Genomic DNA, 15,127 nt, shown 5'->3' with positions numbered 1-15,127 from the left:
CAGCCCTTCTCTCGCCATGGTTCCAGCATTTTACAAGCCAACATCACCTCTCAGGGATTTCATCAGCATCGTAAAACGTATTTCATCACGGCCATTTATAGATGAGATGACAGCATTGTTCATAATACTGTAGTGGTGGCAAGGCTCAGCTACAGAGTTGATGTGTGATTTGTTTAACTCCCAGAGCACTAAAACATAATGTGCTCTAAACACAACACGCCCTCTGTAGTACCTTTTCTAATTGCCTAGTAAGTTTCAACAACACCGATGCTTCGTTGAGCTCAGAATTAATTTCCTGGTGGGACTTTAAGCGGAACATCTTCATTACCACATGTTTTCATAATTGAAGCCAGAGGCCTGTAAAAGAGAAGGAATTCTGCTTGCCTCACTCGCAGTGTTTCCCACCATAAAAAAGGTGGAACTGACCCTCTTATTACACGATAGCCCACTAAACCATTAGTGAAGGCCATATGTTATAAGTATATTCCCATGCACTGCATCATTACAGCTCTGTGACACTTAAAGCATCGCTGATAAATAATCAATATCTGCTACTCTCCTTTCACTTTCATAACAAACCACTTCAGCTTGATGTTGCTCTGTGGAGAATGGGTTCCCTGGTAGAAATACCCTGGAGTGCATAGCTGGAGTAGTGCCAGGCAGTAAGGATTAGCCCTCTGGACCTGCAGTATATCCACTACATCAGCAACCTCTTCCTGAGCTGATTAGAAGGTAGTCTGAGATTTTTTAATATGAATGCACTTGTTTCATTTTTATCCGGGTATTATTACAGTAATCAGGCACCCATAAGATTTCCAAGAGATTAAAAATACTGAAAACCTACAGTAATTGGGTTTTTGGGTCAAAGGACATGTAAACAATCCACAGAGCCTGATTTTGTCAGTCAAGCAGAAGGTATTTGAAATATGTGCGTTAGATTGACAAGGGAAATTGCCTTTCCCTTTTTCTTCCTCGTGTTCCTCTGACTCAGTTAGTCAGCATTTTGTATACTTTTTATGTGCTTATATCCCAAGCTTCCAAGAAATAAAGTCATCTGAACTGTCCAAGATTTATTCTGGGTTATAAATGCTTGGCACCTGTTAGTCGATTTGAAAAACATCCAGAATGAGATCCAGGATTTGGAGCTGGAGACATCATAACATCTATATTTGCAAACTGATAAAAACACAATCCCACCACGAGGGTCATTTAGGAGCTGTTCTGGAGCTTTTAATCGTTTCGCAGGATCTTCCTCACCAAATGGAGTTGGCTCAGTTGTGATAGAATAGATTACATTTCCCTTTTTTTCTGGGAACTTTGAGGATCTCTTGTTGGTGTTGACTTTAGAGTTGAGATTGATGGTTAATTTTTGACCATTAAGTAGCTGTTGTGGAGCTCACATTACAGTCTTAAGGCCCTGACACACCAAGCCGATGGTCGGCCATCGACCAAAGTCGGGCCGTCGGTGAGCATCTGTCGGCCTAGTTTTTGCGCTGTGCCCCGAAGTGCCGACGGCGGCTTTTCAGCCGATTGAGCATGTTGAATCAGTGGTGGAGCTTGTCGGTGAGAGAGATCATTCTGATTGGCTGTTCAGGTTTTATTCCCTCGCCCCTGTAGCGAGTGAATCTGCCTGTAGTGAAACTGGGGCTAACCGGTGCTTCCTCCTCAGGCTCCACGTCACTCAGCTGCCCGACAGACCCGCTGCTTCTTCCCACTTTAACCTGAATAACAAACCGGAGCTAGCTGGGAGCGGCTAGCGGAGTGTTAGCCGCAGCATGACGGGAGGGAAGCATAGCCAGTTAGCCTCTGCTAGCCTCCCAGCTAGCCCCGGCTCTCTGTTTGGATCCAACCGGAGCACCGAGCCCTGGTTTGTTATTCAGGTTAAAGTGGGAAGAAGCAGCGGGTTTATCGGGCAGCTGAGTGAAGTGGAGCCTGTGGAGGAAACACCGCGACCGTCTGGATGTAATAGTCCGTGGAGGTGCTGCGGTGCTCGGCTGCACAGATAGGAAACCCCTCGGCTGACAGGATGTACCACTCTCTCACTCCGCTCTCTTTCATGTAGGCGCAGAACGTACGTGCTACTTGGCCGTCGGATGTAGTCCATGTAGTGTGTTCAAATGCAACTGACACAGGGCGACGTGAGGCGACGTAGACGACGCAACAGTTGGCTTTCATCGCCGCTAGTTCTTTGATGTCGGTTTGGTGGGTCCGCACCTTTACTCAGGAGATGGAGTTTGCACAGTTGCAGGTTGAGCACTAACAACTTGTCGTTATTGTTGTCAGAAATGTTGATTTATTGAAACGTCAATTCTGAATATCATACATATCAATACACCATAACCAGCTGGGCTTTTTCGCTCTTTCTTATTGTGGATATTTCCGACATTCATTCTGCTGTTCTCTGCTACTAATCAAGAAGAGAAAAGAAGATGTTGTCATGTTAACAGCCTCTATCTTTGTATAAAATTTTTAAATTTATTCCCTCAATGTCAGTTTTTCTCCCTGGTATCAAAAATGGTATTGAATATTAATATTTTTCAAGGTATTTTGTCAAAGTTAGACGTTCCAATATTGTAACAACACTACCTCTCATCCATTTGGACTAAAGGTTGAGACTGAAAGTTTGGTGTTGACTTTGGAAACAGTAGCTGGCCCAAATAAATCACCACAAGACGAGGAATGTAGTGTGATATGGTTAAAAGATCCAGAACAGCTTCCAAAATGGACCTTGTAGTAAGATTTTTATTTACTATTCAGCTAGTAACTGGCTGATTTTTCTCTGGGTTGGACAGATAGCTATAATGTTGGACAAGTTTGTACCCTGGTTGTGTCTGGAGTGTCCACTCTCTGGAGCAGTCATGAGAGTTTGTAGTGTGTGCTTCGTGCACGGTGATACTGAGCCAGGGTCCTTGTGTTCAGCAGTGTAGCTGATAGTGAGGAAAGGGTCTAGCCTGCCAAGTCTGATGCCTTTGATGACTGATGCAAAGCAGCCAGGCCCTAGGTTGTGCAAAAGCCCCTCTGTGTCTCTGTAGTGAGGGGGCGGCCTTGAAACAACCACCCTCCTCAGTCATAATCATCTTAAACAAGCTCGCGCATTGTTTCACAGCTTTGTTAACCATGTGTGATGTGCTGGGTTTTTTTTGTGTCAGGAACAGGATGACGCCCCGCACATTCACAATGGATGAAATCTGAGCCGTGGGCTTGTGGGAGAGGTGTTTGATGAAAAACTAGCACCATTTTCTGTCAGTCGTTGCTGCTCACACTATTTCAGTGGCGATAGAGACGTTTTGAAAATACTCTGAAGATTATAACCAGGCACTCTGGGGCCCTGAGTACTTGGCAGCGGCACCCCGTCGCATTTCAAACATTTCAGTTTGACGTGTCAACAGGAAGAGGTGGCTAAATTCTTACGAGCTTTCCTGCGCAAATTAAATTGGTCATGCTTTTGTCAAGTACAGCGCAACATGTAACAAAATCCCCTCTCGGAGTGTAGAAAATTCTGAGAGCTCCTCTGCTGTCGAAACGAATTCCCCGAGCTCCGTTTGTCCCTGACTCTTGCCCTCTGCCAGTATGGATGAGGAAGAAACTACTCATCAGTGGATTTAAGGGCCTGCTGATGTGTAAACCAGAGGTTGAAATGGTGAGTAAGGGCTGAGCAACAGAGTGAAGCTTACTAATGCAAACCCGAGGGCTTTTGTAGAATATTCCTTTTATGGGGTCTCTCCATGTGAAGACTCCAGAGGGGCAGAGTTGCTAGAGACATGACTAAGGCAGTAACAGAAATGTTGGCAGGCAACGCTGCGAAACAGCGGTTAGACCTACACAGAAACGAGCCTGTCAGCAATGGGGCTAAAAATAAGAAACCCTTGAGCAGAAAGGCTGCCTCAAAGAGTGTCTATCCTTTGTTTAGATGAAGTGAGGAGTCCAGTGAGTGAGAGTTATCTGTCCTCTCTGCTGATGTGCTCCAATATGGGCCTGCTGCTCTGCACTGGGAATGCTTAAACCAACAGGGGATTCCCGAATCACAGCTGCTTTCTCCTGCTGGAATGATGTGTGAAATGTGTGGGTTCCTTCGCTTGTGGTTGTTGTTTTTCTTTCTCTCTTCCTCCACTCTTCTTTTCCAGGCATGGCTTAGTGACGGTTCGGTGGAAGAGGGGGGAGAATAGGACACTGAGCAGTGAGTTAGCAGCAGTACGCTCGCCGCCCACTCCCTCTCCAGTCTTCCTCCCGTGCTTCCTGTGGGATTGAAGAGGAGTATGGTTTTAACAGGGAAGGAGAATGAGGGGAAAAAAGAGGGGAGGTGGAGGAGGGGGGGTTGTCTTGGCTAGAATGGGCTTCAATAGGGAGAATGTCTGGACGTTAAAGAGGAAGTGGGTTGAATGTTGGAGCATTTCAGGAGAATGGTGGGTGCATTATTGGAATTTAAATGGGGCCGGGGCTAACAGAGGTTGTGTGAGTTTTAGGTAACAGGACTGGGATTGTTTGGTGCCTTTATGGAGGACTAATGGACTTTCCAACAGGGCATGTGGGAGAATTGTCTGACTAATGATATGTATTGCTTGATTATTTGGGCCATCATGTTGGGCCCCTCATATATCGGTCACAGCTGGAGAGTAATAGGAGTCCAGCTGTGTTTGACTAACTCCAATAAATCAACCTGGTGCCCAGTAATTTATGCCTTTTTCAATGCATCTTCTATCATTTATGGTTTATTTATCTCTTCGGTCATGGATATCGCTTTTGGGTAATGAATGCATCATTGACTGTTGGGATGAATGTGCAGCGTGGTGATTATTCACAGCAGTAGCTCAAACGATAACCAGCGTGAATGCAATGAAAGCTCCTCTTGTAAGTCAGTAACTACATAATAAATGAATATTTTTCTAAATTAAAGGGTTGGCTCACTGAAATTACAAAAAAAACCAACACATTTTCTCATTTACCTCTGGTGGGATGTAGCCATGCAAATACTTCTGATTTTATTTGCCCAGATTTTGAGATATGAGTTTCTGAGATTTCTGCCTCTACTTCAGTATAATGGAGGTCAATGGATTTTAGTTTGTGGTGCTCACCAACTTAAAGGTCCAGCGTGTAGGATTCAGGGGCATCTACTGGCAGAAATGGAATATAATATTCATAACTATGTTTTCTTTAGTTTATAATCGAATGAAAATGTATTTTATTTAACCCTACCTGGCCAAGGTGGCAGCCAATCAGTAATCAAAACAAATACATATAATACTAAAATCCACAATATAACAACAACTATTCAAACATAGTGGCATCTCAAGAAAAACAAGCACATGTCTGTAACACCACATTCTTTATGATGCCCTTAAATTCATCAATGATTGTCCAAGGTGCAGAGTAGGAAAATGCAGTTTTCCCCAGATCTGTTTAAAACCCGGGGTTCATTGAAAAGCAACCACTTGGAGGAGCGTAGCTAATAACTACCAGAGCTGACACACAGCAGGGTGCAGAGGTAGACTGGAGGTTTGCCCAGTATTGCTTTATAGATAAAAATATACCAGCGCTGTTGTCTGTGAATGGTCAATGACGTCCAACTCACCAAATCATAAAGAATGCAGTGATGAGTACGTGACTTTGCAATTGTAATAAAATGTAGGGATGCATGATACACTGAAATCAGTCGCGGCTGCTGGTCTTTCAAACAGGGGAAGCTCACTTTAAGTTTACATCATAAAATTAACATTCTCCACGTCCAACGTGCTGACACGAGAATGTATGACAGGGAGATGTTTTCGTGTCAGCCACCATAGTTCTCTGACACGCTTGGCACACTGGAGAAGTTTTAGCTCTGCAGCCTCACCACTAGATGCCACTTAATCCTACACACTGGACCTTTAAAAAAACAACAACATTGATATATTATATTATTACACATTGAGCTGACAGGGAACAATATTAATATTCATTTGATATTTTGTTGTTGGCTACTTGGCAAATGTAACAGTAACATTCAATCTTCTTAGCTCTATATTGGTGTCTGTAACGTCTGAGGAAAATATCTGAATTTTTTGTCGGTGATTTACAACTATGTTCACCAACTGTTCCCGCCTGGTGTTTTGCAGGTAGGGTTATCACAGCTTCGTTGCTGAAAACAGCTGCCTGCTGCAGCTGGAAACAACACTGATGAGGAGTGAGACTGAACCAAAACATTAAAGTTGCAAGCGGACAAAACAAAACATTGAGCCGAAAGATGTTTTAAAGCTCCCAGAGCTGAGGGGAGCTGCAGAGTTGGGTGGTATTTCTATGTTGGTGTGTAACTGAGCTCGACCTCACACGTAGTCATCGGACCCATTGTTAATATACAAATATTGATTTCTGTAGTCTTAAAAAGAGGAAAAACTGTTTCCCCCCTTCTTCCCCCGAAACGGTGTACCCGTTACTGTAAACAGTCCTCAGACTTCAATAGGAACAGTTCTCGCTGCAACTATTTATACCACAGAATTTGTTTCTTTGAAAGTGTTGACAGTGAGGTCTGTTGATTCTCCACAGTAACATGGACACTAAAACATGTTTCAGTTGAATTTTATAATTGTCACTTTTTATTGCTGTTAGCAGCTCAAACAGAATTCCATTTACTTCCATTGTCCTGGAGCTGCACTTCCTTTTATCTGCGTGGACCTTTGACCCCACGTAGGCTTACAGTATATGCTGTATGTTAATTTAAAGCTCCAGTGTGATGATTTTAATTCAATTCAATTTTCCATTCAATTTTATTTATAAAGCCCAATATCACAAATAACAATTTGTCTCAGAGGCTCCTTTGGACCCTCACAGCAGATAAGGAAAAACTCCCCCCAAAAAACCTTTAACGGGGAAAAAAATGGTAGAAACCTCAGGAAGAGCAACTGAGGAGGGATTCCTCTTCCAGGCTGGACAGACGTGCAATAGATACGTGCAATATCTATTGGCAGAAATGGAATATAACATTCATGACTATGTTTTCATTAGTTTATAATCACCAAAAATAAGAATTGTGTTTTCTTCACCTTAGAAAGAGCCGTTCATATCTACAAACAAAGCGGGTCATCTTCCACAGAGTCCGTCCTGTTTCTACAGTAGCCCAGAGCGGACAAATCAAACACTGGCTCTAGATATAACCATTCAAGTTTTCATGCTGGCAACAGTAGTTCTCCTACATGCTTGGCACACTAGAGAAGTTTCATTTTGCAACCTCACTGCTAGATGTCAGTAAATTCCACTAGGGGTGAGTTCGTGTACAAAAATCTCTAAACATTTAGAGTGGGTAATTTTTTTCGTGTAAACGTGTACACAGGTTTCACCGCTGGGTGGTGCTATTGCATTATACCAGTAAAGTCCCAGTTATCCGAATATCAACCGAACGGTTACAGGCCACCACTCCGAAATATCGCCATCCCGACGGTCTGCCATCCTGAATTCTGTGAGCTATGGCGAGCCTGTAGAAGCCGTATGTCCCATGCATGTCGGCGATTTTCACCGGGGACGCACGTGAGTAATTCAGGCTGACTTTAGCTGTTTTTCAGCGAACTCCTCTGGTAATTTTATTAAAAAGCATAGCATATAGGTCCACAGTCGCTTATTATTATTATCATTATTATGTGTAGAATTATTCTACACACTGGACCTTTTTAAACATAAGAATTTAAGATTTTAAAAGCTCTAAAGGTCTAAACTGGTGCTGGCTTTTTAATGATGCATTATAGTGAGGTAATTTATTTGCCTTTAAAGTCTTAGAAATGCTGATCATAGTATGCAGACGTGTGAGTATACATAATGTATTCCTGTGTTTGTGCAGAACCTAAATCCACAGTTTCCTCATGCTGAGGTGGAGAGTAAACATTATGATGGGCCCAGCCGCAGGTATCTGGAGTGTCTCACTGACTGGTAGAGAGTGCTCCTCGGGAGCGGAGAGTAAACATGTGCCTTTTTGGTCTTTATTTGGTCACTTTGCCGAGCTTTTAACAGGCTAAACTCCACTGACTGCGCTCAAAGTCAGGCAGGGCCGGTGAGTGTCGTCACAGGGGTTGAACTGTTTAGAGGACATGTGATGCATTCACTGGGATGCTTCATTTGCTCGGGCCCCACAGCTGGCCGCTCCAGTGTTACGTCCCCTTTGTTAGCCTTCAGGGAAAGGTCAGCCACGTTCATACATCAAGTGTGAGGCTTTAACACCCTCTTTCCACAGTTTGACCCACAGCTGGCTGCAGTGTCCCACATCTACATCTCGTTTAGCTAAACCACAAACCACTCCTTACTCTCCTTTTTTTTTTTTTTTACTCGGTTTCTTTTTTCTTCCTTTTTCACTTCCTCTCCAAGAGTTTTCTTTCTCCAATAGTACATAGATTTAGACTGTCCTCCTCCCCTGGAGACGACAATCAGCTACCATCTGGTTCAGCATCATGGGGTAGCCGTCTGGAGCTGACCCCGTGCAAAGATCAACTTCCTGTGATGTCAAAGGGACTTGTGTTGCTGCATTCACAGGGGATAGGGAGGGAAAGTGGGGGGGTATCCTCACATCCTCACTGGCCCCTTTTTTTTTTTTCTGAGGCCCCAAGATGTTTTCTCTAAGGGACTGATGCATCTCCCACGCAAAGGAAGATTGCATTTCCCCTGAACAGAGAACAGGATATCAGGAATTTAATGTCAGACTACAAAGTCTGTTTATACGACTGTAGTACACACCACCGTAACGTAGTACACGTTTTGTCTTTATATGATATTTGATCCCTCATGTCTTCCTGAAACTAAGCCAGAAAATATAATAGGACAAAGTATGAGCTGACTGCACAGACAGAATCAAGGAAGTGGATTTCCCCCTTCACTGATAGTAGGCTTTGGGAGATTTATGCTTCCCTGGAATCTGAAGGTCTGGAAATCAGAGTCAATGCAACCCCAAGTGAGCCCCAACTAAAGACTGAGTCCAGTGAAAGCAGAACGTGTGTTTCTTCCCCCCTCTTACCAACATCCTCTTACCATACGTGCAGAGACATATGAGGGGGTTAACCATAATCTACTTCTAAATGAGGGAATTAATCTTGGCATTGATTTGTTATCAGTGGAGGAACACTGCAGATTGAGTTACATGAGATACTTTGCCGTAATGCTGTTGACTCGGAGAGAGAAATAAACAAGTCATGTCAGTTAGCATTGTTACTTCCCTTTAATTATGTATAAGTTTTCAGATAATGTGATTATCAGACTCTGGACACAGCGTAATTGAATTGCAGGTAGTGAATGAGAGGAAGAGAACGCGGCAGGGCCATTTCTGTTGTCTGTAGAAAGGTATAAAGCCTGATGATTTAAATGTATAGTAGATGGCTCAGTGTAGCGAAGGAAACCATTAGATGGGTTCGAGAAGTTTTTGCCCCGTTCCCGGAAAGTTTGGTTTGCACTTGTGGATATTCAGTATTTCCTCTCATGGCTTGGAAACGGTAAAGTTTCATCCAAACATGTAAATGAGACCTCAAAATGTGACTATATGGCAGACTTTTTTTCCCTTTGGTTGGTTTTGGTACTTAACATTGTACATTTGATCTTACCATGTTTAGTTAATGTGTCTCAAATATTTACTGTAACATTTGTCTACCGTGACTCTGGTTTTATACCCTGCTTCACTCAGGGCAAACTTTGGAAAGCTTTTAAAGGAAAAGTTTGACATTTTGGGAAACATGCTTATGATAGTTAGATGAAGAGATCAATACCACTCTCTATCTATATAAAATAGGCCTACACATTTTTCCTCTTCCCAGTAGTGCTATTTATCAGTCTAGATTGTTTCGTGTGAGTTGCCGAGTCTTGGAGATATCGGCCATAGACGTCTGCCTTCTCTCAAATATAATAGAACTTGATGCCACTCAGCTAGTGGTGCTCAAAGCATCCAAAAATATGGAAAAACTCAACAGCAGTGTCTCTTTCCAAACTTTTTTGAATGGGGGCCAGATAAAACAACGTGAAAATACCTGGGGGCCAACTGATTCTTGCATAAAAAGGTTGTTTTGCTTTGTTGTTTTTTTAAAGTGACACAAAGGCAACCATTTTTATCGTTTATTGAACTATAAGTACTCGATGCCTGTCTACAATGTAGTGTATGATAGTCCTATCATTGTAAGGTGAAGGGTAAAAATGCAAAGTAATCTTCCTCAATTAGCCATTATTGTGTAAAGGACTGCATATGGTATATTTTGAAAGTCAAGCTGAGGGCCGATTAAAATTGGTCTGCAGGCCACAGTTGGCCCCCGGGCCAGACTTTGGACATTCCTGGCGCAGAGGGACGTGTGCATCTACTCACGGTCTCGTGCTCTTGACAGCACAAGATTTAAACATTAATGGCGTCCTCCTTGGCTGAGCTGTAACGCTGGCTAGCTCAGTGGTGCAAGGTGAGCTAGCAGTAGAGGTGGGAATCACCAGAGGATCCATGATACAATGTTTTCATGATACAATACTATTGCAATTTTAAATATGTTGCAATAATGTTTTTGCGGCAGCAAAATGTGTCTCGTGGACTGAAAAGGCAACAGTTTGCATTATTCTAATAGGCTACCTACTGTTTAATTTGTATATGTCATATTAATAATTTATATAATAAAAAATCGATAATTGGCATTGTGTGACGATACGATATTGGCACTAGGGCTACAACAGTTAGTCAATTAATCAATGACTAATCCACTATCAAAATAATCTGTGATTTTTTTAGTAGTCGACTAATCGGTTTGAGTCATTTTTCATAGAAAATTACTATAAAAGTGCCCCAAAATACTCTTACTGCAGCTTCTTACGTTCAGATATTGGCAGCTTTACACACTCTCCCATGACGGTGAACTAAAACCCTTTGGCGTGAGTACGAAACAAGACATTAGAGGACATAATTTTGGGGTTTGGAAAAGACAGACCGACATTTTTCAACATTTTAACACATTTTTCGCTAAAATGATTAGTCGACCAATCCAAGAAATAATCGACAGATTAGTCGACAATAAAAATAATCGTTAGTTGCAGCCCCAATTGGCGCACAAAAATATCGTGATATACTTTGCTGTATCGATTATTTCCCCCCTAGCTACCAGCAGCTTTTTTCTGCACAGAGATACGGTTAGCGAGTGTAGTTTGGCAGAAAGAAAGTAGTTGCCACATGTAACTGCTCACGACAAGGTCTGTGGATTATCTTTAATGTCTGGGTCATGATTTCTGCGAAGAGACATTACTGTTGAGTTTTTGAAATGTATTTTTTGGCGCTTTGAGCACCGCAAGCCGAGTGCCATCTAGGTCCATTATATTAGAGAGAAGACTGTTATCTCCAACACTCTGCAACTCACACCACAATATTTTTATCTTACTGTCCTCCAGAAATCAGATAAACATATGTCCCTTAATGTCAAACTATTACCGCCAGTTAGAATTTGTTGTCTAAATGTTTCCTTTTTCTCAGGTTTTTATACTGTGGTATATTTGTATTGAATGGCAGTATATTGTAAGGTCTTCCTGTGATTTTCCACCTTACATTCACAATTCTACTCTTTGACAGTAAAGGCTAAGCAAACCTAAATATTCTATGTCAAGATTTAAGCAATCCCTTCTCAAGTTCCCGCCCTTGGAGAGAAATACGGGTGGTTCAAACACAGGTTTGACCTGCATTCTCTATAACAATAACATGTGCATTCTCAATTTCAGTGTGGTATTTGAGGGCAGACCTGAACAATGGGGTAATTATCTCACATTATTAGCTTAAGCAGTCTATTTCTATAGTCGCGCAGATCCTGTAGCCTCAAGAAACAAATATCTGCCCACACTCCCTTGACTTCCAACACTAGTCCCCAAGTAAACATCAAAAGAGTGATATGCGACCGCACATTTCAACAAGCTTAGGTGACTAATGATCGGGTTTATCGAGTCTTTTGTCTCGCTCTGACTGGCTGCTGATCAGCACGGCGCAGCGCAATCCAGGGAATACTATGTACTCCTCACAGTGTTGCACACTCACACACATGCTTGTATACACACCCACACTCACAATCATGCATACAGATCCACGGTAGAGATATACCAGACCTGCCACTCCTTGCTCATAGAGTAACCTCCTGGACATTTTGTGACGACAATACAGCTTCAGGAAGTGAAGCAATCTGTAATTAGTCTTTGTCACAGTATCAGTTACGTCACTGCAGGCCCAACCCTTGTGTTTAAGCAGATCACAGACGGTAAGCTGTGTTCCAAGTGAATATGATGAGTCAAAATTAAATCAGGTGTTATGGAAAAAACAGGATTCCCAGTGATTTCCAGTCAGTCTTTTACTCACTGGCTGTTCCTACTGGCAGAGAGGTAGTTTGCAAATTGTGCAACCTTTTATGACACATATAACTCAGATACTGAGTATGATAGTGAGCTTGTAGAAGAAAATAAAACTAGGTAGAACTATGAAGCCACCTTTTTGTAATTACATCCATGTAGCTACAGCCTGACTTTGTTTCTTTCTCATGGGCTGTGGCCTGATGAGGAAGTCCGTTTATGGCTGTGTGATATCGGGTCATTTACCACCTGCAAGCGAGTTGTGAAATCAACAAGTGGACACAGATGAGAGTGTTTACTGTGGATATACTGCTGCTTACCTTGGCAAACAGCTGTTTGCTTCCTTGTGTGAAGTCCGAACCATTGGTGGAGGAAGTTTGTTGAACCTTTAGTCACCTTGCCTCACGCAGCCTTTACTGCACATCATAAATATTAACTGAACTAAACATTCAGACAGGAAGCAGGCAGAGACGTATCCATAGATGTGCTGTATATGGTACTACAGCAAACTAATTAACCATAATCAGCGTCCCTATTAGCAAACTGTCATTCAGAAAGTCTAAATCAGGTTGATTAATATTCACAGCTGCACGTTCATGACAACCTTTTTGTTTATTACAGTGTGGTTTCTCAGTCTGAGCAATAATTAGGAGGCTAATTACATCTCGCATGGCTCCTCTAATTAAAACGGTCAGCTTGCCTTTGCTAGTCTCCCTCTGTTGCCTGGGCGTGAGGCTGCTGGACTGCAAGGTTCATGTCAGGGAGGTCCCTCAGGGACAAACTAATGAGGAGGAAGAAGAGGGAGGGCGGGAGACAGCTGTTTGTGCCTAATTCTCACTGATTCGGTGCACCGTCGCTGTTGTTTGTGTGAATTCAAAACAACAACGTGAGTGGAATGCACAGTGAAAGAGGAAAAAAAAACCCATTGTCTTCAGGTTGTCGTTAGCCTGGGCTGAAAGATGATGTTACGTCTCTTTCTTCAATGTAGCAAATCAGACATGACGCAGTGCAATCAAGTTAACTGTTATGTACAGTGTTGTGAGGTGTGTTACAGAATTCAGAGCACATGTTTTGCCTCTCTTTGCAGTCAAGAGCAGACACGTTGTGGAATGTGACCCAAGAAACATTCGGCGTCCTGATCTAAATCAGGAGGAAGAATGTTTTGTTTTTCTAAACCTATTGCTCAAGTTAACCCATAACTTAAACTTAAAAGAGGGAAATCAATTATACGCTTATTATGTGTTTGCAGAGCAATAGCGTGTATGAATGTGCGTCTGTGTGTGTGTGTTGAAGGGGTGTCGCAGTGTTAAACACCGCTAAGTCTTTCTTCAATGCCAGTCACAACCTGTCTGACCAGCTCAGGAAACTACTCAACAGAGGGGGACGACCTGCTCTCACATTCTTCCCTTAAAAACTGCATTAAGGAAAAAAAGTCCAGAGTGTCTCCTGCACTTATCAGTAAAACTGCCTTCCTTATCTCAACCCTTTTATTGCATAAGGCCAGATAGCCTGCATTATCTGCCCACATTTGTAGTCCTGTGAATCTCTCTCTCAGTGGCTTTGTTGTTATTGGCACTGCAGGCTCGAGAAAGTGCACGGATCAGCATTCGATGTAAGCCCTTAGTTGTTATTTAGTCATGTCAAGAACTTGCCCTAAAATCAGATACGCTTAAACTCGGCTAAAGTTGTTGAGACCATTATCAATTATGAGATTTAGAGAACTAAAATTCCCCCAAGAAACGTACTCACAAATCTCATGGAATCTGTGACACACCAAATCTTTTCTCTGAAATGACACAACAGGCCCGAGACGCTGGTCGCAGTGGTTGTTTTAACTAGCCTGCATAGCAGTGGAAAGATTCAAGCCTTTGCCAGTATAAATACAGCCAGCTCACTTTGACTCATGAGCCAGAACTCACATCGTTGCTGAGATTTGATTCCTATTGTAGTTGCAACCCAGAATGGTTATTTTCACATGAAAGCTGGCCAAGTTATGACTGTGCAGACCAAATTCACAAACAGAGACACACACAGTCATAAATTGAGCCAGGGTGTTACATAACCGATGGATGTTTCTGACACTGTGGGCCTTTGGATGAATGCTTTTGTGACATTGCAGATGATTTACAACCAGTTTGTATCTTGTGTTTCAAGTTACATTTGAACAAATCCAGCAAATTCTCTAATTGTTTTGTCTTTCCCTGCAGTATGCCAAGGCATCGCCAACCGTTTAAACCTGCTGGGTTCCAGAGAGGATCACTACCTTAACATGGTGAAGACCTACAGCAACTGCACTGTGGTCCTGGAGAACCTGGAGGTCACCTACATGGAGGAGCACCACGATCTGTCCTTCCTCTCGGTAAAGACTCTTTTAGCAGCGGAGGCTAAATGTGCATATAACAGACGGGAGAAGTTTCCTATCATCTCACCGGTGGTCTGAATTCAATTTGCCAGACAATCTGTCCTGCATCTTCACGAGCTCTTCCCTGCTCTTATCGCTTCAGTGCAGATAATTAAAATCAGTGGAGAGCGAGTCCGCAGTGACAGATGATTCAATGCGTTTGTGACGCTCTGGTTGGAGTTTTGCTTGAACCCCAGCTGTAACGACAAGGTTGTGAACACTGGGCAGATGTGACGGGGGACCACACACACTCACATGCGGGCTTGCACACACAAACACAGAATAACGTTCAGTCAGCAGATGTCATGCAGTAGTTTTAAAGACGGGTAAGGAGGTGGCATGGCTCCCTCACTTCAAAATGTAATTTTGTTCCCCTCACTTTCCATCTGTAGTTTGATAAAATCTCTCTATATAGTGTCTAAATTAGGCATG

General features: G+C 42.7%; 1 protein-coding gene across 1 annotated transcript in view; it reads left to right on the top strand.

Annotated features, from left to right (window-relative positions):
• The window catches only part of egfra (epidermal growth factor receptor a (erythroblastic leukemia viral (v-erb-b) oncogene homolog, avian)), a 63,036-nt gene that overhangs the window by 12,904 nt on the left and 35,005 nt on the right, over positions 1 to 15,127 (top strand). The window contains exon 2 of the mRNA XM_033650773.2: positions 14,502 to 14,653. Within this exon, the coding sequence (XP_033506664.1) occupies positions 14,502 to 14,653 (152 nt within the window). The remainder of the gene's footprint in view (positions 1 to 14,501; positions 14,654 to 15,127) is intronic.

The sequence above is a fragment of the Epinephelus lanceolatus genome, chromosome 12, assembly GCF_041903045.1.
Source record: "Epinephelus lanceolatus isolate andai-2023 chromosome 12, ASM4190304v1, whole genome shotgun sequence".
Lineage (NCBI taxonomy): Eukaryota > Metazoa > Chordata > Actinopteri > Perciformes > Serranidae > Epinephelus > Epinephelus lanceolatus.
Note: the sequence above shows the minus strand (reverse complement) of the source record. Positions and strands in the feature narration are given on the sequence as shown.